General features: G+C 39.1%; 3 protein-coding genes across 8 annotated transcripts; 2 read left to right on the top strand and 1 right to left on the bottom strand.

Moving 5' to 3' along the window:
* Positions 1-19: 19 nt before the first annotated feature.
* On the bottom strand, positions 20-3,367 carry fosl1a (FOS like 1, AP-1 transcription factor subunit a). Of its 2 annotated transcripts, none has more exons than XM_082555148.1 (4): positions 2,984-3,367; positions 2,404-2,661; positions 1,417-1,524; positions 20-1,306 (listed from the first exon to the last, which is right to left on the bottom strand). In XM_082555148.1, exons 1-4 carry the CDS (start codon positions 3,095-3,097, stop codon positions 752-754), a joined length of 1,035 nt encoding a protein of 344 aa, XP_082411274.1. In that variant the 5' UTR covers positions 3,098-3,367; the 3' UTR covers positions 20-751. The 2 variants fall into 2 exon arrangements, with proteins under 2 accessions (XP_082411274.1, XP_082411275.1); XM_082555149.1 differs by having other exon boundaries at positions 2,404-2,658.
* A 7,131-nt stretch (positions 3,368-10,498) lies between these two features.
* yif1a (Yip1 interacting factor homolog A) lies at positions 10,499-18,601 on the top strand. Of its 2 annotated transcripts, none has more exons than XM_082555173.1 (9): positions 10,499-10,725; positions 11,105-11,156; positions 13,307-13,551; positions 14,522-14,626; positions 16,032-16,110; positions 16,210-16,267; positions 16,356-16,511; positions 16,661-16,754; positions 17,934-18,601. In XM_082555173.1, exons 2-9 carry the CDS (start codon positions 11,126-11,128, stop codon positions 18,090-18,092), a joined length of 927 nt encoding a protein of 308 aa, XP_082411299.1. In that variant the 5' UTR covers positions 10,499-10,725; positions 11,105-11,125; the 3' UTR covers positions 18,093-18,601. The 2 variants fall into 2 exon arrangements, with proteins under 2 accessions (XP_082411299.1, XP_082411298.1); XM_082555172.1 differs by having other exon boundaries at positions 10,501-10,729.
* A 1,035-nt stretch (positions 18,602-19,636) lies between these two features.
* On the top strand, positions 19,637-24,750 carry LOC309719146 (uncharacterized protein). Of its 4 annotated transcripts, none has more exons than XM_082555061.1 (5): positions 19,637-20,241; positions 20,907-21,529; positions 21,696-21,817; positions 22,845-22,900; positions 23,256-24,750. In XM_082555061.1, the coding sequence occupies exons 2-5, from the start codon at positions 20,942-20,944 to the stop codon at positions 23,585-23,587; spliced, it is 1,098 nt and encodes a 365-aa protein (XP_082411187.1). In that variant the 5' UTR covers positions 19,637-20,241; positions 20,907-20,941; the 3' UTR covers positions 23,588-24,750. The 4 variants fall into 4 exon arrangements, with proteins under 4 accessions (XP_082411187.1, XP_082411184.1, XP_082411186.1 ...); XM_082555058.1 differs by having other exon boundaries at positions 22,845-22,924; XM_082555060.1 differs by lacking the exon at positions 19,637-20,241 and adding an exon at positions 20,466-20,810 and having other exon boundaries at positions 22,845-22,924.
* Positions 24,751-25,096: the final 346 nt, after the last annotated feature.

The raw sequence follows: 25,096 nt of genomic DNA, 5'->3' as shown, positions 1-25,096 counted from the left end.
TGCCAATAACTGTACACCATTTCTCTTTGCACACACCTTTGTTCTTTATTATCTGGTTTTTTTCAAACAAAGACAAATTTAAGGCACTGCCCTCCAAACAGTTCATTTTAACAGAAAACATAAACAGTACCAAAAAATATATTATATTCTCCATAATAAATATGTGATTATATCATTTATAATAACTCCTATGGCCCAGCCTTAGTGGTCAGTAATTTGTATAAAGATAATATTAGGGTTCTGAAAGGGTCCACGCATAAATATGGACCTGTTAGTTTAAGCACTCCGTTTCCCTTTTTGAGGACTTTCACAACACACTGTAACAATATAGTAACTCATCAAAGGGAACATTATAATGTATTATATCTAATAATATATGATTAAATGGAGTTATCACAGTTATGTGTACAACGTTTGTATAATTAGAGAATATAGTCTGCATGCAGTGCTTTCGCAATAAACCTCAAACACACTCATTCTTATTTTATAACTCTGAAAATTAGAAATATAAAGACTTTATATTCTTATAAAAACTAAAAAAAAGTGTAACATTCGTCTTCTAATAATGCCACAGATTTGCATATTATCTAAGAAAAGCATCAACTTTCTAAAGAAATCGAGCAGCTGCACGTTGCTGGTTTCGAAATGATAAGAGCCGTCGTTTTCACTTCCATCACATTTCCTTGACATCCTGCACTGTGACTGCGCTGAAATCAAACTTAGTGTATTGCCAGGAAGGCAGGGCCGTCGATTACAGTGAGAGGATGGTTGGTGAGTGCAGGGAGTGATCCGACTGGTCACCGCTGCTGCTGCTGCGGCGATGAGCTATCCCACAGGGCTGTGGGGCCTGAGACTGCTGGACACTTCCCTGGTGTGATGTAACGTGGGATGTGCTGGAGGCACTGGTGTCTAAAGAGGCAGAGGGGTAGGTGAAAACTGTGCCAGCTGTGAAGGACATGATAGAGGGCGTGGAGAGAACTGGGGTGTGGAGTGACTCTGATTCAGTAGCAACAGCAGAGGCGGTTGATGTTACAGGCTTTGTGGGGATAGTTATCCTTGGTCTGGGCTTCTCCAGCTTTATGGGTGGTTTGATTGAGGGTCCAGGACTGCAGGAGTCCGCTGGCTCTAGTTTGATGGCTGCCAAAGAGGAAATGGATGGACCTGAGTCAGAATCCGAATCAGAGTCCTCTATTTTGCAAATGGGTCGGTGAGCTTCCAAGACCAGTTCAAGCTTCTCTTTCTCCTTTTGTAGTTCAGCTATTTCCTTCTGCAAGCGGGACTTTTCATCCTCCAGCATGTCTGTCTCCTACAGCAGGAGAAAGACAGAGTTTGATTCATTCATGCCTGACTGAGACCAACACCTTACATATTAACATATTACATATTACATATACTATTATATTAAAGATCACTCACAGTTTGCAGGGAATCTGTCAGCTCCCGTCTCCGATTGCGACACTTTGCTGCTGCCAGTTTATTCCTCTCCCTTCTTACTCTGCGCCTTTCGACTTCTTCCCGAGATAACTGAAGAGGAGAAGAAAAATTACTACAAAACATGAAGGCGGCCTAAACTCCTGAACTGGATTAATCCGGCTTGTTTTAGGCAAACAGCTAATTTCAAAACATCACATGCACAGTGAAATTCCACCACAGGCAGCATGACACAGGTGAAATACTCCCACCATGTGTGCACACTGACTCATCACAGCCATGGCAGCTGCAGGGTTGAAAAGCGTCTGGGCTTTTGTGCCTTTGTAACACCCGAATTCTGACTTCATCCAACATTCTACTGAATAATTGCAGTTAATCCAACATTTCCCGCCCTTTCGGGGTGATGAGTCACGCTCAGACCCCTAAAGTGACTCAGGTGTGAGTCACAGAACATGACTTGCCCCTATGAGTCACATGACAGTCCACTTCCTGTTCAATGAATTTACAACTTTATGACGAGGATGTGTGCCAAAGCGTACCTGGGGAAACGTACAGAATTATACTGTGTGTTGGAAGTCAAATGTAAAGTTACTTTGAATGGAGTGATGTTTCTATAGTAAGAAAAAACTGATAATCACCTGTTAATTTTACTGTCAACAAAAACTCAGTAAAAAAACAAAGGAGAATACAACAGTGTGTGTTTAACTCCAGTGCTGAGAAAAAGATTTAAAAAACATATCTTTAGATTTTCTTCCTATTTCTCCATACATCTAGAGGAAGTGGCACTATTGTGTCACAGAGAATTACAGGACATTACGCACTGATTACACAAAAGTGATTGAGCCACACTCCACACCTCAGCATCCACACCACATTCCCTCGGGGGAGAATGCAACTTCCAAGAGGGCTCATTCACTTGTTTCTTAGTGGAAAAACAAAAAACCCACAATCATTTGTGAGCTATGTGCTTACATGTTCATCATTCCTGCGCCTTGTTGAAGATGGGCTGTTTGCAGAAGTTCTTATGACCCCTGTCCTGAGAAGGTGAGACTGGGAAGGTGGTGGAACCATTGGCCTCGCCCCTGGGTGGACTGGGTAAGGAGGTACTGGTGATCGCGAAGGGCCTGGTGGATGCATGAGAGAGGGCTGGACCAGCCACTGGAGGTCCTGGTTGCTTGTGATGGCATTGAGGCTGGGGATAATCTGACTGGCCCCTGCCATTGTAAACTTCTAGGGAAAAAAGAAAAATAAACAGTTTGAAAGAAGAAGATTTTATATAATGAAATATTCACGATAAGTAACAAGTGCAGGATTAAAAGTGTAAACTAATATTATTGCGTAACTATTATATAACCATTATTATAAATATTATTATTTTTTATCTATTACTTGTACAACTAAACTAAATTACAGTGTGATGATTTAACAGCTTTAAATTTGTATTCCTTAATGTTAGCTAGAACATTTTTAGTTATTTCTCAAAACTTTAACCGTATTGTTCTTATTTGACCCCTAACCTTTTACCCAGTTCAGTCAGTGACAGCACACCTACCTGCTCCTGATGTGTGGCTGAAGTGCTGGTGTTTCCAAGGGAAGCAGGGTTTGTCCCAGAGGTGCCTGTGTACGGTGGGTTGCCTCTTTCTTGACTCCCAAAGTTTCGATACATCCTCTCTTTCTCAGTGAAAAGAAAACTGAATCCAGCTGTGGCTATATAGTCTTCCGTTCTCACGAAACTAAGTGGTTGAGTCTTGTGTTTTAATTCAAATAGGGGGCAAGCCCACCGGTAGAGTCCAAAGAAGTCTTCAAGGGGGAGCGAGGAAAGAAATATCTCCTTGTTTTTTCCCCAGTCGTCCAAAAACCTTCGAAAACAACTTTCAGCGCTCACGGTAGTCCTCAGTCGTACATCCAGGATCGGAAGTCTGGGAATGATCGTGAGGTTGTAAACTCTTTAAGCAGCAGTATATGCACACCACGCCCCTCTGTACTTACGGGAAATAGTGTTGTCTGGAACCTCTCACGAAATTCTCCACGTGTCGTGACGTCATTTACCATATTTGGTGAGAGTTTCCTCCAGAGACTAGTACAGGGATTCCTCTCAAAGACAGCCCACACCTCGTGCTCTGAAACTGGCGCTGTAGTGATTTCTCTTATCTGGAGGAGGCTTTAAGCACTGGGTACACTTTATAACTGAAAGCCAAAGCACGGAGACTCTTTGTTTATACTGCAGTGAAATTTGTACATGTTATCAGTACAAGGGTAACCAGTTAAGGGTTGAAGTTTGAAAAAAACACACACACACGCAAACAGATTGCTCAGTGAGAAACCCTGAGCAATCTGTTTTTTCACACTTAAAAAAACACTGATCTATTTTTATTGATGTGCACCTCTATTTCCAGGGATTATGGAAAGTTTAAGACATTTCTGTTTAGAAACAAACATGAAACAGTGACTAAAAGTATCAGTGTGACATAACTCCCCGCCTTATCTCCATTAGAGATAGGCTAAGGAGCAGGTGGTTCTTGTATACCTCTTGGTAATTTTCTTGGGCTAGGAAATCATGTCTTGTTCCATGTTCCCATGGGCTTGGGAACACCTCACTGTTCCCCCAGAAGAGCTAGAGGTGGCTGTGGAGAGGTCTAGGCATCTCTGCTTAGACTGCTGACCCAGTGACATGGACAACCAGGAGAACACTAATGGATAGGTGGATTAAATCAGTCCAGCCTGCTGCTACTGATACTGGTGTAATGATGTGGGTGATATTTTCTAACTGAACATCATATAAACACCACAGTATAGTAGTGAGTGTTGTTGCTGACCAAGTCCATCCCATCCCTGACCAGCGTACTCATCTTCTGATGGCTTCTTCAAGCAGAATAATGCACCTCGTCACAAAGCTCAAATCACCACAAACTATTCTTCTGAACATGAGTTCACTGTATTCAAATGGTTTCCCCAGTCAGCAGATCTGAATCCAATAGAGCACCTTTGGGATGTGGTGGAACAGGAGATTAATAAAACTGTTTTATCATTAAACTCAATGTAAATTAATACTTGCACTTTATTTTTTCTGTAATGATCTCTCAGATTCCTTTTGTTTAAGATAATTTAACTTGATTTTACACTTTTTTGGTTGATGTTTTTTTTTGTTTTTATATGTTATGTACTACTCTATTTCCACTTGTATAAACTGAGTTCTTACACCTCATGGGGATTCAAACAGCACATTTTTCAACTGAAATCCTTCAATATCCTTGAAGATAGATTAGACAAGTTTCTAGAAGTTATTTGAACATAATTTAAGCATATTCAGTAACAGTTTAAGGATGCTACCTAAAAAATAACCCTAACAACAACAAAACAAAAACTCTATGACAGAAACCTTTACACAACAGGGGTAAATAGAATAGAATAGAATAGAATAGAATTCAACTTTATTGTCATTGCACATGCACAGGTACAGGGCAACAAAATGCAGTTTGCATCCATCCAGAAGTGCTTTAGTGATATAGATATATTACAATATATATTAGCAATAATATAGATATGTGAGTATATTACAGAAATGGGTCTATTATGGTATGTTATAATGTACACGGTATGAAGTATGTTGTGAATATTCTATAACTATAAGTATGTACAGGCTGTAGTGAGTACAAGCTATGTACAGGATATGAACAGGATATAAATATGAAAAACTATACAGAATATGAAATAAATAACTTTACAGAATCTGGGATATACAGCTATACAGAAATGGGAACTATGCAAGTTGTAAACAGTTGTAGGATTAAAGATTATCGAATGTACAGAATGATTATTTACACAGAGCTATACAGTAGTGCAGTTAAGATAAGTGAGATATAATTCCTACAGAGGCTATATAAAGTGCTAGTGGTTGTGAGTGGTGGTTCAGTCCATGTTATTATTGTGTTTGACCCTACTGCTGTCATCTTAATAACACACAACTGTAAGCTATAAATTTTCTGATAAGTGAAACACATTTTTATATCTTATATATAAATATATTTGAAATGTGTCATGTATCCTATGGGGTTAGTTGGCGGCACTTTTTTGGCTGCCACTCTCACTTTTCTAACCACATCAGTGTGCATGCATGCTTGTGGATATGAGTCAGTCAAACGGCAAAAAACTGCTTGCTTACTTACTTCACCACACATTTGAACTTCTGTTTTTTTACTTAAAAGGATAATATAGTAGGAAACAGCTTAACAGACTGGCATAGAGGGTCTGGACAGTCTCCTAGATGCCTTAGAGGAGGTGAGTAAGAGGAGGACGTTAGCCAAGTTACCCTCCCCCTGCATCGCATGGCACTGTGGATGCCCTGAGCAGCTCCTTTAGCAGCAGACTGTTACAGCCCCCATTTTATGCACAAATTTGAAAAAAAATAATTCACTTTCAATTAATTTACTTTTTCTTCCTGGCCCTTGTACTGCTGTCACAAATGAACTTCTCCAGTGTGCGATCAAATAAAGTCTATGTCTATCTCTAGCTAGTAAAGATTTTAAAAAGAAATACATGGTGTAGAGCTGGTAAACGTAGCATGTCCCAGCAGCTGCTGACCTTGCAGTCCCTGGGGACAGAGTTCCCGGCTGCTGACTGTTGCATCAGTTTCTCATATTACCAGTGCTTGCTCCAGGATCAGTATTTTTCGAGGTTAATTACAAAGACAGATAGCTGTCTACTTGAAAAGGTGTGTTTTGGGGAGAAAAAAGAAAAAGTATGCGTGTGTTTCTGTGGCCAAGAGAAAAGAGTGAGAGAAAGACACTGAACATTGAAGTTTGGATTCAAATTTCATTTTACCAACAGTCTGTGAACAAAAGCTGAAACAGCCAGACATTTTACAGATTCAATACCTGTTGCTCAATGACACATTTCAATGAGCGTAATGTTTCAGATTTTTGAAACTACACCCTGTAATAATAAAGACAGAAATCACTGTTTATGGTGTCATATGGGACAGTAGGATAAAGGTGAGCATCACATGACTAAAGCTTCAGGAATGCAGTGATGACACACCTGCAGTAACTCTGCTGGGACATGCCACAACTTGTCTGAACTTCTTTTTTCTGGCTGATTACACCTTCATTCATCAGCTGGAAGTTGTTTGTTTTGTTTGTTTGTTTTTTGTTATTTTATCAAGACAAGTCTGGTTTATTTATGAAATAGATAAACATCAGTGTAAAGAATGGAAGTAGTGCTTTAATGTAACATTTTTTATTCTTAGTGTGAGTGAAACCTGTTGGTTTCAGTTTTACTCAACTTTTCCCCTCTAAAAGTTAGGGGCAAGAGGGGAGAGGGGGGAAGTGTAGATTCCATTTCAATTTACTCATCCTGAAAAAAAAAACAATATCCACACCCACCCACCCACACACACATCCCACACACACATCCCACATACGTGCTTCACAAAGTATAACGCTACTGTCATGCAACTTCAATTTATTTGATTTAAAAGATGTTGCATTTTACACCCATTTAATTTATGATCACGCAGTATGAAGCAGATTATCTTACCGTAATCGTGCCATGCGTGTGCCAGGACAGTATTGACAGTGCCAGCCACTGTCTCAGGTCTCAAATAAAGATGTGAGTGGATATAAATATAACACTAATGCAAATTTCTTGCTGTGAAAATAGTTAGGAATATTCTTTTTTTCTGTGTTGTAAGCCTGAAATTTTAAATAGAAAATCAAAAGATTAATATTTAAAGTACAAAGTAAGTGGTAAGAAAGCTGATAAGCGGTATGAAATGGATGGCTATGTAGCAAATATAATTAACTATTAAAAGATTAAGGACTACTGGCAAAAAAAAAAATCTGTTAGTGAAAATAAAAGTATGTTGGTGCAGCTGATCCAAGTGGAAAAATATCTAACTCCTTAACCCGGTTATGCTGCCCTGGAACAGAAGGAGGGCTTTTGTACTTTTGTTTTTATGTCCTTAGGAATGGATTACATGACAGAAGAGTTCCTGTCTTGTAACTGAGATTAGATGAAGACATTTCATTCTGTTCATTTTCCATTTTCTATGACTCAACAGTTTATTAGAAATTCATGATACACTTAAACCTTTTTGCACAAAAAGTAAGACAAACAATTTGGAGTTTATTTGGTTTTTTTTTTAAGCCAATTAGGAGATCAAACCCATTTAGGATCAAATTAGGCTACATGCTGCCCAGGAACTAAGTAGTTTGATGCGCCTAGTTTTGGGTGAAGAGTATCAAACCTCTGGCCTGCCAAGGGATCTAAAGTAGGCCACTTAGTGTTTTTAGAAAATGAGAAAACTGCAGATGAGGAAGGCTTAAAATTTGGGACTTTACATTGTATTTTGTCCTTAAGCAAATGGTTCAAATAATTCATGTTCAAACCTCTCGATGATGAATGATTTGGAGTTATTTTTGAAAAAGAAAAGAGGTTATTAAGTGATAGTTTTAGTGATGCAGCCCACTTAGGATCAAAGTGGGTTGTAAAAAAGGAGCAAGGCTAACAGAAAAAGTAACGCACATATTTTGTTAGCAGCAGCTGTTAGACTAAAAGTTAAAAACAAATAACTTTGAAGAATCTAAAATACAATGAATCACACTTTTCTTAATATCAGCCCAAGTGCAATTTGAAAAACCCCAACAAATGTTTGGCTTGCATTTAATGAGATCATCTTAATAAGTGAGTAACTAATAGCCATGAAGCAATGACTCAGTTTATAGCAGTGATGCTATTGAAACTGCTCCAAAAATTCCCAACAACCAAACAACCACATCTGACACATCAGAAATGAAGTATAACAAATACCTGTATATACATTTTAGTCATAGTAGTCAGTGGCTTCTTCAGTGAATATACCAGGCTTGGTAACATTCTGAATTGAAATAATTGTTTATAACAAATATGTCTTGGAAAGGCGGCTCTGGGGTACATTAAACACATTATATAGGCTAGTGTTTATTTATTTATTTAAAAAATATTTCAGGCTATTTGCATTTAATATCTCCATGAATTGGGATTTGATAGTTTTACCTATTTTGCATATCTCTTACTGAAGCGTAGATGAAACAAATACAACCAACATTTTCTAAACACATAAAAATACCTGGCCTAATAAACCCTGATGAATTAGGTTAACCCTTTACTTGGTTTATTTATGCTGAATTGTGTTTATTACACTATTTCAACAGATAGCAGGACAAAAGTGAATACATCTTCAAATGAATACAAATGTGTAGGTGGCTGGCAATCCATTAAGTCATTAGTATCACATATTTTGATGGAAAAATTTTATTTGGCTTTCAGAGGAAAAGTGATGAGATTAAATGCAAATAGAAAGTGGGTGATACAGTTTCTCCCTTAGTTACCCAGTCTCTTTCGTTCATCCTGTACCAGCATGTGTAGTTTTGAGTGTGGTTTTCTTTGCATTTCCATTTAATCATGCAAAGGTCTTAAGTCACCCCTTATTTTATCATATTTTGTTAGGAAAGTATAAAATAGGTGCAGCGATTTATTTTCAACACCAAAAACATAGATGGAATTACAGAATAAAAGGCAAAAATAGAGTTTGTACAAATCTAATGAGCTTGAAAGTCAATATTTTGTATGACAACCTATATTCTTCAACGCAGCTTCTTGAAGGAAATTCAAAGCTCTACTTTAGATATCGGTTGACTTTTGTTCTTTTCTCTATCAAGATGATCCCAAACGGCTTCAATAATGCTGAGTTCTGATTTGGATCCAGAACTCCATAGGAAATGCTCGTACCAATTTTCAGTCCAGTTCTTGTATAATTAGGCATATTTCAGCTTTTTCTCTCTGTTTCATTTCCTCCTAACAGCCACCCTTTGACTGAGACCATTTGCTTTGGTGATGACTCAACTGAAAATGTATCTCTCAGGTCCTGTATCAGGTCTTCGCTGGATTTTATTTTCTATTTCTCAAAGACATTACTTTTGGATACTGTTCATCTACTCTAGATATTTATTTATTTATTTATTTTGCTTCTTCTTTTGTCCTCCACTCCAGTTTCCTCAGATTATTTTAAGGACGGCACTGCACACCATGCAGAGATATGACACATTTTCAGCTAATAGTTTTTTGGGAATCACTTTGCTGGTGCAAAAAATTGTTTTACGCCTGCCAAACTGTGATATATTTGGAATATATTTTCATAGATTTAGTTCAGCGGTTCTGGACTCAAGATCAGAGTTGGGCAGTAACACGTAATCCAATTACTTTTTTCACGTAACGAGTAATGTAAGGGATTACTATTGCAAAAAAAGTCATTAGATTACTGTTACTTTCCCGTAAGCACGCTGCGTTACTGCCTTACTAAACCGTCGCGATGAGAGGGCCTCGTGACAATGACGTAAGCGCGTGCAACGTCAGTGGTAGCAACAGACGTGTGTAGATAAACAATAGATGATATGGAGTGCGGGAGAGAGTACGACCATGCAGCGGTTAAAGTGTGGACATACTTACATTACTTTGAGTTTGATTCCATAAAAAGTTAAAGGGGTCAAAATAGATTTAAGAGCGACAGGACTTAGTGCCGCTGCATCTATGATTGTATTTATTTATTTTGCTGTGTTTTGCTTGCATCTATTTGAAAGAGCGAGTGTAAACACAAAACATGCAGAAAATAGGTTTAAATGTTAAAAAAAATTTTCAAGACAAAGACAGTTGCATATAATCTATTTTTTGCTTAATGTGTTCAAAATTAAAAGGTTAAAACTAATAAAACAAAAAGAGGCTTTCCATTTGATTCAATTTTATATGATGGATTATGCATAAAAATAGAATTGGGCTGAAAGGTCTACTGCTTTATTACGTATTCAGCTTGTGTATCATGTTTTTAAAAAGTAACTAAGAAACTAATTACCTTTGAAAATTAGTAATCAGTAACGGGATTACTTTTTGGAGAAGCAATCGGTAATTAGTAACTATTTACTTTTTTCAAGTAACTTGAACAACACTGTGTGTGTGTGTGTGTGTAAGGACGGATGGCTCAAGACTTTTGCACAGTATTGTACTTTTTACTCCACTGCACGTTCCGTTTGCTAGCTATTTTGCATTATTCCGATTTTTAAGTTGTTGCTTCCTGAAAGTAACTCAACATAAGGAAAAGAAACACTCAACTACTCCTATTATGAACTGTGTGCTGTGTTGTGTACTCTGCCTTGTACTTGCACCGTTTCTGCCACGCAGGCACACTGAGGTCCACCAACCGCAGTGGATGGGTGGGATCTACAGTCTCTGATAGCCACGTAGCTAGCTACCAACGTTAGCTGTGTAGGTAAGTGCTCTTATCCTCACAATTTTCTTTAAAAATTGAAACAATATATTTTTCCCCAGACCAGACAGACTATTTGGACATGTTTAACGCTACTGCTAGAGCTTCTTATATCGGCTCCCTTGTTCTGCCTAGTTTGAGCTAAAAAGAGGATGATGTTAACTTAGCTAGTTTGGCTAGGTAGCAGCTGGTTAACATTAAGTGGAAGCAACAGTAAGTATGTGTTAGCAGCGTACCTAGCAGGTGTTAGAGAAACGCTAGTCCCTTGTAACATTTAGGGTGTTAACCCAATGTCAGCATTAACGTTAGCGTAATGCACAGAGATTTAATGCTAAGTAAGCAGAACTGTTGCTAACGTGTCATTGTCTTTATTTCAAGCTAACGTCAGCGAGTGTTACAATGGACTTGCCACATCATGGGTACCGAGAAAGTAAGTGAATCACCATGTATTGTTGTATTTGCAAAATTTTCTCAAATATCCTCACTTCCTGTTTTTTTCTGGTCACACAGGGTTCACCAAACTCAGCTGGTTGCTGTCACGTAATCAAACATGCCAGTTTATTTGGTACACTTACGTGTCTTGATGTAGGTTATAACTGTTATATGATCGCATAGTGCTACATACGATTACCGTATACACTCACCAGCCACTGTTTTTTTAGGTCTGCTTTGCTAGTGCAGTTTGCTGGCTGAACTGGCTCAATTCTGCGTGGCACAGATTAAACAAGGTGCTGGAAATGGTCCTCACAGAGTTTTCTCCATGTTGATATGATATCACCACACAGTTAGTGCAGATTTGTTGAGTGCACGTCCAGGACACTCTGTTTGTAAAAAGATGGCTATGGTCAGGAACAATGCTTACTTTAAACAATGTTGAGTTGGCACCAAGGAGCCCAAAGTGTACTCAGAAAATATCATCACCACCAGCATGAACCATTAATACAATATAGGATGGAGCCATGGTTCATTTTATTTACACTATATTCAGATACTACCATGAGAATAGCACATCTTATTGTGCACCTATAGATGGAGGGTTGTTTATCTTGGTAAGTGGTGTTTTGAGTTACTGTTGCCTTCCTTTCAGCATGAAGCCATTCGGCCAGTCATGTCTGACATCAACAAAGCAATTTCACCCAGACAATTGCTGCTAACTGGATATTTACCCTTTTTTCAGACCATTCTTTGTCAACCCTAGACATAAGCAGCTTCTGAAATAGCCAGATGAGCCCAACTGACACAAACAGCCATGACATGGTCAAAGTCACTTAAATCCCCCTTCTTCCTCATTCTTCTGCTAATTTGAACTTTAACAGGTTTTCTTGACCATGTGTACCTGCCTAAATGTTCTTAGTTTCTGCTACTTGATAAACTGATTAAATATTTCAGTTAACGAGCAGTTGAACAGATGTACCTAACAAAATGGCTGGTATAATTGCTTTGACGTAAGAGTATCATGCAAGGCAAATTAAACCCAAAACAGGAAATTGCTGTAGGTGGGATTTTCTATTGAAAAATGATGAGGAACACTGGTGGGACTTGAAGCAATCCTGCTGTATCTCAGGAGATTTGCATCAACAAATCATTATTACTGGAGCTGCAGAAAAAGTAATGAAGGACATTTATGTTTATTAGTGTACGTCAAATGTCGGGTAAAGCAAAAAGGATCAATTTGTTGTGTGGGCATAACCACACAAAACCAACTCAAGACATTGAAAATTACTGAAAGACTTACCTGTCTCTACCTGTCAGGCTTCAGGCATGTCAATGGGCCTCAGCCTAAGTGCGTCATTTGTTGTGGGAAGTTAATTACTACTTAGAAAAACACTTCCTTCTGAAAAAGAGCAGAGGATCTTAACAATATACAGAAAGGACATTTTTTGGATTGTGTGAAAATGTCTAATGAGGTTGTGGATCTAGGTTGGATACTAGTGGAGTTTAACACAAAGCAAAAAATAAAAAAAACAACTAAAGGTGTCATGCCCAGAAGTGCTTTTGGCTTGTTCTTTAATGTTGCTTAGGGAAAAGATGTTCCCAATTCCTCTTGTGTACTTTACTACTAACTAGGTGTAAATATTGGAGGACTTTGAGGGTCACTGGGAAATTAATATTAATATTTTAAACAGGCACTTGTATTTTTTTTTTATAGATTTTCGCTTATTAAGCTCCTTGTTATATTTAGATACTCTTTTACTGTATTTCATTTCCATTCTTTCTATTAAATTTGACTCTAATTTTTATCTTATTGGGCTGTTTTTTGCCACTTTTTATTTTATTAAGCCCTTCTTATTTTAAGCTATTTTCTTATAGGTTGTGTTTTAATGTTTTGGCTGTTGTAAAACAATCCTCTTTTTTTAAATGAGGAAAGGATATCTTTTCTTATTATTTAATCACGTGTTATCTTGCCCTCCACTAAAATGCCTCTCTTGCTTTGAGAAGTACTAAATTGTGATCTCATTAACATATTATAGTGGATTTCACTGTCAGTGGTTAATAAGTGGCATGCCTGAATGTTTCAGTCAGTTAAATATTAATGTTGTCATACTCTCCGTTTACCCTCCTGTGTCCATTTTTCCACAGCTAAGCCGAGAGCTCGTGCAGCCCCCACCGCAGGTGACTCCGTCCTGTTTGAAGACACTAGCTCAGCAGCTCCTGCAATGAACAGTCAGGGGTATTACACTTCTGGGTACAATATGGGAGGACCCTCAAATGACATGCAAGGAGGTGGTGGGATGAACAACCTCTTTGCTGACCCTATGGCCAATGCTGCGATGATGTACGGCTCCTCCTTAGCCAACCAGGGGAAGGATATGGTAAACAAAGAGGTGAGTCTCCTATTTGGGGCCGTTTGAGACTTGATACGTAGCACCAAATGTGACTGAATGGAAGATAGGGTGCTAACCAAGGGACTCGTAATTAAGATCAAGATCTGGACTGGTAAATGGTCCAGCTTTAAAGCTGCCACACATTTTTCTCTGTAGTTTTTATTTTTTTGCTATTTATTAATTTGATCTTCTGTCTTTTGTACCTCTGCTGAGTTATTTGTTTTGCCATATTTTATTTAATTTTATCCAATTACTGTACTTTATTTAAGCTCTTCTGGTATAGGTTGTGTTCAGTGTTTTGGCATCTATAACACAGTAACCTCCCAACGTCTGGGATCTTTTAGGATATTGGTTCTAAGTAGGACTAGAGTATCTTAAATACAGCACTTTTGTTTTCAGCAGGGACAGAACTAATGCACTCTCCTGTGTAGATGGTTATTTTTGTTCTGTTTTGTTTATTTGTTCCCTAAAGTGTCCCTGCTGTTGTTCATAAGTTCATAATGTATTTCCCACCAACCCACACGAGCACAGAGATGAGTTATTTTTGTTGACACAGGGGTAATGTGTCCTGCTTTCCAGCTACTCTCCTGTACTCTGAAACATTCTGGTGTTAGTCATATCCAAAGCCATTTCACGGTTGAAACTGTAATGTGTTGGGGTTGCCATTTTAAATGACATGTTTTCCATCAACTACACTATTTTCTGCTCTGCTTTTTAATATTAAATAAGAGTTGATGATTGTCTTAACAATTTGGGGGGAAAGAGCAATTTAAAAACATGCAGCATATCAATAATGAAGATGTTGTTTTACTGGTTTGGCACCTTTAATGCACAACATGCCAGAATGATGCATAATGCTGAGAAAAGGAACAACCTCTTGTAAAAATGATTATGACTCCACTGTATTTATTAGTTTTGGCAGCCTTTCATGTCTGTTTTTGTTAATATTTGCATTTCCTCTGGCTTTCAGATCAGCAGATTCATGTCTGTGAACAAGCTGAAATACTTCTTTGCTGTCGACACCAGATATGTACTGAAGAAACTTATGATCCTCATGTTCCCTTATACACATCAGGTAAGCTCTGAGCCTTCTCAGAGTCAACATAAGGGAGACTACATGACATTTATCAAACTTAAGACTGCATGATAATTTTCTCTGATATGTTTTGAAACACACATCAGACACTTTATCACTTCTGCAGCTTCATTTTTGAACATTATTATGCTCTGACTACTTGTTTGGGTATAAAGACACACTGAGCTCATTCAGTTCCTGCACAGTGTAACTTACTCAGATTGTAAATGTGACACCACTCCAAACAATATGTGCCTTGATAATATGCAGCCTATGCAGGATGCAGATGTTCCTTAAAAGACCAGGATCACATTGTATTTACAGTTAACTGCTATGTAGTGATTATAAGCTGCTCAAAATCAACAATAGGGACAAAATGGGACACCACTGCTTTGAGTCTCACAAACATCCAACACCCGAGACACAAGAACTGTAGCTCATTTTCAGGTTATTCCATATAGAGTACCCTCTAAAAACATATGTACACAGACTGGCAATTCCATTTGTTTGTGTTCACAGACACACATCTGTTTGTTTTTCACAATGGTCAACATGAATTGAAATTGCTATATTTTGGTAAGAAGCTTGTGTCTTCAATACGTATATCAGCTTTTATGTGTCACCCTGACAACCACAAAAAGTTTTAAAAGATATGGCAACCACTGTATTTGAACCCAGAGCTTTTTATGAACCTAACCAAGTTGTTGTCCATGAACAAACCTAATTGAATCGTTTATAATCCTAAACATAAATCGTCATTTTGAATTAAGAATGTGCTAAAAATAATCCTAAGGAAACATAAAATGCCATCATGTCTATTGCTGGAAATGAACTTTTTGTTTAGAGAGGCAAAATGATGCACTCCATCAGTCCATCCAATGCAAATATGGGCAGGAGTCAGTACATGTGAAACTGGACAGATGAAAAAGGTATTTAAGAGCACAAATGCAAGGGTGGGAAAACACTATTCATGTGCATAAATCAGTAGATTAGAAGTCTTTACTATGATAAAGAATAGAAGTCTCTTGCACAGTTAGAACCTTTTGGGGAGGTGTTTCACTGCAACAACACAAAGGTGTCTCAATTTGGCTGTTATAAACCAAAAGATTTGGCTTTTGAGGTTAAGGCATTCCCATAAAAATTTCCATTCAGGAGTCTTTGAGTGTATTGTCTCTACTTTTTAATGTCTGTGGTTAACAGTGGATTAAAGTTCACTTTGGACATCATCCTGCTGCTGCAAATGCTGAGCTAAAACTGGCCTACTACTGCTCGATTGTCAATTTTAAAAAGCTGCAGTGCTCTGCTTTCCTTGTAATTAAAACAAGCTGACTTGGACCTAAATTTTTTTTCTTCTCTGGGGGTGATTCATGTCGTATTTGTGTTTTGTATTTGTGTTTCTTGGCAGGATTGGGAAGTTCGTTATCATCGCGACACTCCACTGACTCCAAGACAGGATGTGAATGCATCAGACCTTTACATACCAAGTCAGTTTCATGTACACACAAAATCATTCCAGGCATAATGTTTTGGGATGTTTGTGTAACATATTAAGTGTTTGTTTTTTTGTTATTCAAATCTTTTAGCGATGGCTTTTATCACCTACATTTTACTTGCTGGAATGGCTCTTGGCATTCAAAAAAGGTGACTAATCTTTCTTCCACTCATTTGTTTTATGACTCACAGAGAATCGGTGTATGTGAGATAAGCCAAATGTTGACTTTGTGTGCAGGTTCAGTCCAGAGGTCCTCGGCCTGTGTGCCAGCACTGCCCTCGTGTGGGTCATCATCGAGGTCTTGGTGATGTTGCTGAGTTTATATCTGCTGACAGTACACACCGACCTCTCCACCTTTGATCTCATCGCCTACAGTGGATACAAATATGTTGGGTAAATAAATCACAGATGCACATATATTTGCAAAATGATTCTTTATTATTTAGAAATTATTTGCGAAAGCTTCTTCCAGTCATGTATTGTTTTTAAATAAATCATGCTGAATTTACTGAGGGAATGTGTCTGTTTATGTCTTCGTCCAGGATGATCTTCACAGTGTTGTGTGGCTTGCTGTTTGGCAGTGATGGCTATTTTGTGGCGCTTGCCTGGTCCTCCTTTGCGCTCATGTTCTTCATTGTGAGTATTTTCAGTCTGTATTGACGGCATTCTTCAAATCTAAAGTTTATAAGTTTGATGCACTGGAGTATTTACATTTCGTCAGTCTAAATGAGTTGTGTTTAATTGATTTCCTGGCCCAGACTGTAAAGTGAGTCACACTGCTACATCTATTGTCTGATAATCTTTTTTTTTTTTTAAAGAAAAAAAATGCCCTTATTTTATTTCTTGTTCCTTTTTCCTGTGTTATTTAATTGTCTCTTACTTCACCGATACTTAGGCACAAAAGACAGTACAAAGTTCAAATTTTGTGCGCTCCCCTGCCGTTTTCTCTTTTTGCAAAGCCGTGCAGTGGGCTGAATAAAATTCCAGGCGGACTGCCTAACAAGCAGAAGAGCCCCGGTTCAATCCCAGGAGGAGACAAAAATCCCATTGGGTTGCATCAGGAAGGGCATCCGGCATAAAAACTGCCAAATTAAACATGCAGTGCTTACCCGCTATGGTGACCGCTGTGAATAAGAAACCAGCTATGTAGAAGGAGTAGCTTCTTTTTCTCACACTTTTAAAAAGAGAATGATAAATGGTAACGAATCATGCCCCTTTTAAAAAATATTTTCAAAGTTATGTTTTTATCATTTAACTCACTAAAACTACAATTAATGGAAAAAAAGAAACAATACCCAAAAAAGGCAAGAAAAAGCAGATTAGTAACCAACATTTACATTCATGCAGAATGCGTACACATCCATACATTTTTCAGATATTTGTTGTTTTTCCAGTTTATCATGTGATGGGGTGTTTACTTTAGTGGCACACTGATTGTAAAGCTCTGGGTCTGTATTGATATTTGAATTAATAATAGCTGGTGCCAGTTTAGCCTTATTGAGTTGAGCAGGTGACTGCATGCTGCAAGGCTCAATACAGCAGGCCGCCTTCAAGTCTAATCCGGGACCTTTTGCTGCATGTCATTCCCTACTCATGTCAAAAGTTGAATGAGTAATAGTAGTAGCAAAGACTTAAAGTATGGGAACAGCTGATGCAGAGAATTAGTCAGCAGAAACTCATTAAAGATACTATCAGTTTGCATAAAGGTTAAAGCTGCTATCACACATTGGTAAGTATTGTCTTTGACGTGCTGTTAGACACAGACTGAATCTGCTTTCAATCTATGTACTTCTAAAGATTTTCCTTCTTCCACAGGTTCGCTCTCTGAAAATGAAGATCCTCCCCTCGCTGTCCTCGGACTCTATGGGAATGGGATCGAATGCCAAACCTCAGCTCCGTCTTTATATCACTGTTGCATCTGCGCTCTTTCAACCAATCATTATTTACTGGTTAACCTCTCACTTGGTCAGGTGACTGTGAGGTGTTCAATAGCCTATAGTCCAGGAGTAGTGGACCCCAAAAAAAATGTGGTTGTGAGTGTTTGTATACCTGCCTTTATACGCTCTTTTGTCATTAAACTCAAAGCATACATAGATGGTGTTGAGTGCAGCGTGCACTGAGCTTGTTGTTGATTTAACAAGAAAGTGTGAAACGGAAATTGTCTCATCCACCGTAACTGTACAGAACTCTGACAGATGCTTATTTTTTGCCACCTAACCTTGAACAAAAGGGCTTTCACTGAGAGATTTGCTTGATCAGAACCGATATGGTTCAGATCTACTTTTGTATGAAGGCTCGCAACATGCTTTTCAGTATTGACGTTGCACACATGATTCCAGTAACATATTTTGTTTCAACGGTAATGCTGCTGCATTATCTCCCTTTCTTCTGAATCCTCTATTTTATTTATCTACATTTGACAAAGCACGACAATGTTTGGATTTTTCTAGAAAAAATAAATATATTTAGCTTTGTGTACTGAATTCAGACTGCTTCTTTTTGCTTTTTGCTTCAGGTCATAACAGTATAAATGGCAATGTAAGGTGTAATAGCCTACATTTAGAATTCATTCATTTTACTAGAGGTTAAATTAACCTTCATTAACTCAATTATGCACTTGACTATAATGGTGTTACTTGAATTGTACTCAAGTATTTTGTATCAGCTGCGGTGGCGTCCACTCAGTAAAGAAGTGAGCAGCTGAAGGAAATTGCCTTCTCTTTCCATTTAGTGCTAATTGAACCGTACAGCAGTTAGTTTTACCTTAAACCGGGTGTTTGGTTGACATTTGCAGATTCAAAACATCCAAACCTGCATTTGGAAAATTGCTGCTAAGACATTAATGCATAAATGAATAATTACACAAGATTTAGCATGTTATATAACAGTAAACCTAACTAATGTTGTTTGAACCACAAATTCCTGAGATATCTTCAGTATGTTAAAATTCCAGAGCACTGTTATTCTGCCCGTGCAGAACATGGAGACAAGTAGTGTAATATAATGTAATTGTTGGCATTAGATTCAGATTTATTTGTCCTTTTGGAAATTCCATTTGTGCCTTTTATCAAATGTAATCACAACAGTAGAGACCTCACAGTTACCAACAATAAAGACATAAATGGCAAGAAAGTTCTGCTGTAACATCACCAAAAAGCAAACGACGATGTGTAAGTGACACCCATATCACACTACATCATATACTCTCACCTGGATTTGTTTTACAGTTATACTACAAGTCCCCTGGCCACAAGATGTTGGCAGAGGTTGGACCGTGTACTTCCATGCTAATGGTAGTAAAGTGAATCCACCATGAACAGGCTGTGATGGATCTCTGAGGATGTCTCATCTGTTTTTCAGTACTCATGACTCCCAAAGTTGCTAACATCCAATCTTACAGCCCGTGTTTACAATCTTATTGAGTTTGTAATTATTAACTATGAAAAATGAAAAATACCAGTCAATAAAACATAAAGCTAGAATGATTTCTACAAATGAATAATAAAAAAGAACCAGTGTACCCCGCCTCTCACCCTAAGACAGCTGGGATGGGCTCCAGCGCCCCCTGGGACCCTGATAAGCGGAAGCGAATGGATGGATGGATTTCCTGTTTAATGTGTTATATATTGGTGTAGTATGGTAGGCTATAAGGGATGGTTTTGTCAGTAAGAGACCTGTAAAACAACCACTTTTCAGACTCTTGGCTCCTGATGTTCAGACTCTTATTATATGACTCATCTGTAGCCGCAAAATACAGTCAGGAGTTTAAAATGTATGTCCTTCTGCTCTGTAATTTTCACGTGTTTCAAAGCCATCCTGTGGGCCGGACTGAACACTTTGGCGAGCCGTTTCTAGCCCCAGGACCGTATGTTTAATATCCCTTGTCTGCCGCCTGTGGCTGGTGTCAGACCAAATGTTGTGGGAACGCGCCCGGATACGCGCACCCTGCACAGCGTCCTTATGGTGTCCATGGAAACCACGGACCGCCACAGAGAGCGGAGTGAAAGGTGTCCGAATGAAAGTCTACTTCTGAACATCAGGATTTCACCTTTAACTTTTTTTTTAACGACATCGACATTTAAGAGGAGGCAATTCCCACCATAGTCCCTGCTTTGGTGATTTGGTGAGTAACCAGTTTATATTATACGTTTGAAAGACTAGCTAACAGCGCCGAGCGGGTCACCTGTGAGGGGGGAAAGGCGGCTTTCTACAATAGCTAAATGAAACTTTATATTGTTCCGCCATTTCCCCACTGAACTGCTTTGTAGAACCATGTGGCTTCACACAGAAACCTCCGGAGCCTTATAAGAGTAGATTAGACATGCTATACGTGTATTATTGGCCTTCGTTTTGTTTTGTTTTTTTAAATGTTTAATAATCCTGGTCATGGTCAGTAGATTACGATGAGCAGTAACTTTCTCTGGGACCTGCACTTGTTCTCTGACTTCGTTTGCCTTTATTAAACTGGAGCAGTAGGAGTGGACTTTGGACGTTTAGTGGATGCTCATCAGAGGGGAACGGGTGGCAAACATTTACCTGCTATGGAGCTCTTATTTTCCAGCATTTTCAATATTTTTGTTTGTGTGTGTGGTGATCTAGTATGTTTGGCTTTTATTTTCATCTATGAAGAGGTAGCAGTTAAAGTCAGGTATATTATACCTGAAAAGAATAAACAACAACTCATAAATACAGGTACAGTCCTTGCTGTTCCTGCCTGTCCTGGAAGCAATTTGTATCTTGATGACTTCATCTCTCCTCTCTCTGATTCATTTCAACCTCATCTTTCAGCTGCATGACCCTGGAAGCTTCACCCTGAGAGTGAGATGGAAAACAGCTCTCATACACTGCCACTCTCGTGCCCCTCTCCCGCCACTATCAGAGGGCCTCTGCCGTTGTCCTCCTCACCCCAGCATACCTCCTCAAATGGTCGCATTTCACTGCCACTTTCGCCTATCTCTTTCCCGCCATCCCCAGCTTCATTTTCCCCAGCAACAGCAGAGTCTGTTCACTCCTGCTCCCCTCTTTCACACTTTACAGTGTCTCATTGCCTCGAAGGACAAAGCCTAGCTGACCAAGATGACCTCACCTGTCTCAACTGGCTTCATCAAAGAGGGGATCTGCTGCCACTGCAGCCCCTCACCAAAATGACACTGCTGCCTCAGCAGGAGCCCTCCGTGGCTTCCCAGCTTCTTCCCGCTGCTTCGTCCAAGCCGCCGTACTCCTTTAGCAGTCTGATTTTCATGGCAATAGAAGATTCGCCACAAAAGAGGCTTCCAGTGAAGGACATCTACGAATGGATTGTGAACAATTTCCCCTACTACAGGACGGCAACGGGTGGCTGGAGGAACTCTGTCAGACACAATCTGTCTCTGAGCAAGAGCTTCAGACGCATTCAGAGGGACAAGAGCCAGGTGAGTGCTTAAATAACAGAGCAGCACCAAACTCATTGATCTAAGTGAACTCTTCATTGAATCCAGATGGTCTGAATTCAAAACATTGGTTACAACTCCCAAAAATGACTCGTGCAGGGTTTTTGAAGACTAACATCTGTTACATGGATTTGTTTCTTTGTTGCAGTCAGTGGGGAAGGGATCACTGTGGTGTGTGTGTCCAGAGTACCGGCCAGCGCTCCTAGAAGTGCTCAGGAAGACCCACAGTTATCACAGCAATAACAGCAACCTGTTACACAAGCCTGCACTGTGAGTATCTGCAATATGGATTTGTAAAAATTAGCTTTAGTGCCCCATACTGAGGAACGGCCAGAAAATCCAAAGTGTTCAACAAGAAATGAGTCACATTTCTTTTCTTTATATTTTACTCTGAAAATGGGGAAATACAGACAGAGATATATTGAAATATGTGCAGACATACATGGAAATATGGGTACTTTTTAAGGCTTGAATGATTCATAGGTCAACGTAAAAATTCTTCTGAAAATGGTCAGGTACAAAACCTGGAGTGTGAGTGACTGAAAAGGCAGCCAGTGTCCAAAGAAAAACTTTGAAAGACGTTCAGAGAGCTGCGAGAACTATTGGACAAGACTAATTTTAAAAATTAAAGTAAATTCGGCTACATGGAAGCAAAATAACAATTTGAGGGTGGCTCAATATTTTTGCATGATACGGTAGTTGATGTGTAAAGGATCTTTAATTTTAAAAAGAAAAATATGCAAACATTTACAGGCATCGACCTCTCTTAAGGATTTGCTGCCTTTCTAATGAGTTTTTAACACGGTGCTGGTGAAACATTAAGGGGCTTCCACACAGGAAGTGACTCGCAGCAATGTGGTTTTCAGAGAAGTCATGACATTCAGTGACTTCGAGTGACAATGGTCCCAGGTTAAACCTTTCTCAACTCCTCTGGTCTCCATGTCATTGCTGATGCAGTCTTTTTGCACCTGTAAATGAATCATTGCACTGGAGTCTCCTCTGACTGGAACTGAAGGTGATGCAAAACGCTGACTTTATTAAACTAAATATTTGGGTATTCCTTCACTATCTTTTGCCTTTTTTAAAAAAATTGGCAAACATATTAACTGATATATTGCAGAAGTAAGATGAAATATCATCTACAGCTGTCGTCGTACATGCTATTTTTCTTTTAACACAGTATATTTCTCTCCTTAACCACCACATCAGTAAAATCTAATATGCGTCTAGTGGAGGAGTGTTTCTAAATAATTTTACATTTTAATGGCTCTCTTGCTGTGATGTGTGTTGTGCGCAGGTTGGAGGGAGAAAGCTACAAGATGCCTGCTGCGTGTGATTCGATGGAAATATCAGGTCAGGACCTACATACTGGACCCGGTATGAAATTGTTTCAGTCGTTTTATCTGCAGAGTAACAGCCCTGTGTGACACTTTTATCACCTGCAGCTTGTCTGTAGCTTTGCAGCTTTCCCAGCATGCATCATTGTTCCTGTGTTTGTGTTCTGTTCTCATGGAAACTGCCTTCCATTACCTTGGCAACCCAGCAATAGCCTGGCTTTTTATGAGTGCCCCCACCCCACCCCTCCGTTTTATTTCCGAGCCTCTTTGCCATACGGGCCCACGTCCTCGCTAAAGAATCCCGCAAGTGGTTGTTCGGCCAAGCTGCAGGACGATGGGTTATTAATGTTAACGTTGTCTTTCTCATGCAGATCCTCTTTCTCACTCCCTCCTCCTGTCTACCGCCGACAGTCCGATTTTAGCCGAAAACCCGCTGTGCCTTCTGACCCCGGATCACGAGGAGCTCGTCACCATGGAGTCTGTGGAATACCAGCAGGAGGAGGTGTGCGAAGACATGGAGAAGGACCCCCTGTCTGACAGCGGCTACATCGAGCTGCACTATTACGAGTCTCAGCAGTACCAGTACCTTGTGCTGCCGGACGACACTGAGCTCGACCTGGAGACTGTGGAGATCCTGCAGCTTGATGCCGAGGCCCAGGAGGCCGCCGGGTCACTCCTGGACCTCGCAGGCGGTGGATATTAGTTCAGATCCTCAAAGAAACCGTCCTGGGATGACAACACTGCCCTATAGCCTGTTTACTGCCCTGTAGTGATATTACAGTATAGATCGAATTAACTGATGGAGTATCGTTCCACATAATTTCAGGCTTCCAGTACACAAGCTGAATATATCACCATAGCATCCCATCCAGCCTGAACAGAGCCTTCAGGGTGTAGAACTGAGACAAAAGTATTAAAAATGAAGTGATTCCACAGTGATTTTTTAACATGTTAACATCGTTCTCAGGGGTGGAAGGAGTGCTTCGAGCTCAATACAGAGTGCTGCTTCTCGACTGAGAGGTTTCCCAAGTTCAGGTGTGACTAACACGCTGTTGAAATCTTCACGTTTAATGTACAGCAAACAGCACATTGACTCACTTCCACATCGTTACCAGTAAAATATGAGTATGTGTTACCCTCTTTCAGTTGTTCTAAGCAGTGACCATCTTTTCTTTCTAAGAAAGTTTCTGTAGGACATTCAAAGTAAACTGTAGTTGACAGTCTTTGTTGTTTTCAGCAACACTGTTGCTTTGATAGTTGAAGACAATAGATAAAAATAATTTATAATGTAGCTGTGATTTTAGATTGTACTTAAGAAGTACAGGGAAGCACTTCTATTCAATTCAGTTCAATTTAATTCAATTTTATTTATATAGCCCCAAATCACAACAAAAGTCGCCTCAAGGCGCTTCATAGATACATTACCTTGGCAACCCGGCAATAGCCTGGCTTTTTATGAGTGCCCCCACCTCACCCCTCCGTTATAATAAGTACTTCGAATTTTATTTCTAATGGTTTTTAATGTCCATTATTTTCAAGATTATCTTTGCTTGAGTTTATTTTATTTGCACAATGTCTTCAATCAGGAAAGGTTTGATTGACTCACTGCCATTTTAACCACTTTACATGTCGGTTACACTGAAATTCTCTTCATAAATTGTATGTATTTACAACATCTTTGGGTTTTATAATCTAATAAATAAAATATGTGATGCCCTTCTTCTGAGCTGTGCATTGGTTGTTATAGTTTTGTTTTTATTTTTATTTTTAATGTTTGTTTTCCGCTTCAGTGAGTTTGCTTGGTTTGGTTTAGTTTGACTTGGTTAAAATAAGTCTTTAGTATTAATGATAATGTCAAAGTTATGATTCAAGAAATTCAGAATAGATTTGTACAGGACAAATAAAACATTTTGTGCAGCCAGTGTATTCACAGTTTTAATATGTGCACCAGTGCCTCTGTGTACCGCACTGGACCCCTACATGTGAGTGGTGGGCATGTAGCTCTGTGGGCTAACGCCTAAACATGAGGCACTTGCCCCAAAACAGCTTAAGAGCTATTCTACAATTATGGGACATTTTCTTTTCCAGCCATGAATTTGAAAATAGTCCATGCACAAAATACTAAACATACATTTGTTGTGTGCACCTGAGACAAAATGCAGACCCAGTTGTTGAAAAAGTGGTTCCAAAATATTATTTCAGCACCTCAAAA

This window comes from Aulonocara stuartgranti (assembly GCF_965226115.1).
Source record: "Aulonocara stuartgranti genome assembly, chromosome: 2".
In the NCBI taxonomy this organism is placed as follows: domain Eukaryota; kingdom Metazoa; phylum Chordata; class Actinopteri; order Cichliformes; family Cichlidae; genus Aulonocara; species Aulonocara stuartgranti.
Note: the sequence above shows the minus strand (reverse complement) of the source record. Positions and strands in the feature narration are given on the sequence as shown.

Bases quoted from the DNA above. Each gene is read 5' to 3' on its own strand.
- fosl1a (XM_082555148.1), bottom strand. From the start codon at position 3,097: ATGTATCGAAACTTTGGGAGTCAAGAAAGAGGCAACCCACCGTACACA. The intron at 2,662-2,983 runs GTAGGTGTGCTG...TTTTTTCCCTAG, and splicing joins CAGCCACACATCAGGAGCAG to AAGTTTACAATGGCAGGGGC. The intron at 1,307-1,416 runs GTGAGTGATCTT...CTCCTGCTGTAG, and splicing joins TGACAGATTCCCTGCAAACT to GAGACAGACATGCTGGAGGA.
- yif1a (XM_082555173.1), top strand. From the start codon at position 11,126: ATGGACTTGCCACATCATGGGTACCGAGAAA. The intron at 14,627-16,031 runs GTAAGCTCTGAG...GTTTCTTGGCAG, and splicing joins TGTTCCCTTATACACATCAG to GATTGGGAAGTTCGTTATCA. The intron at 16,512-16,660 runs GTAAATAAATCA...GTCTTCGTCCAG, and splicing joins AGTGGATACAAATATGTTGG to GATGATCTTCACAGTGTTGT.
- LOC309719146 (XM_082555058.1), top strand. From the start codon at position 20,942: ATGGAAAACAGCTCTCATACACTGCCACTCTCGTGCCCCTCTCCCGCC. The intron at 21,530-21,695 runs GTGAGTGCTTAA...TCTTTGTTGCAG, and splicing joins TTCAGAGGGACAAGAGCCAG to TCAGTGGGGAAGGGATCACT. The intron at 22,925-23,255 runs GTATGAAATTGT...TTTCTCATGCAG, and splicing joins GGACCTACATACTGGACCCG to ATCCTCTTTCTCACTCCCTC.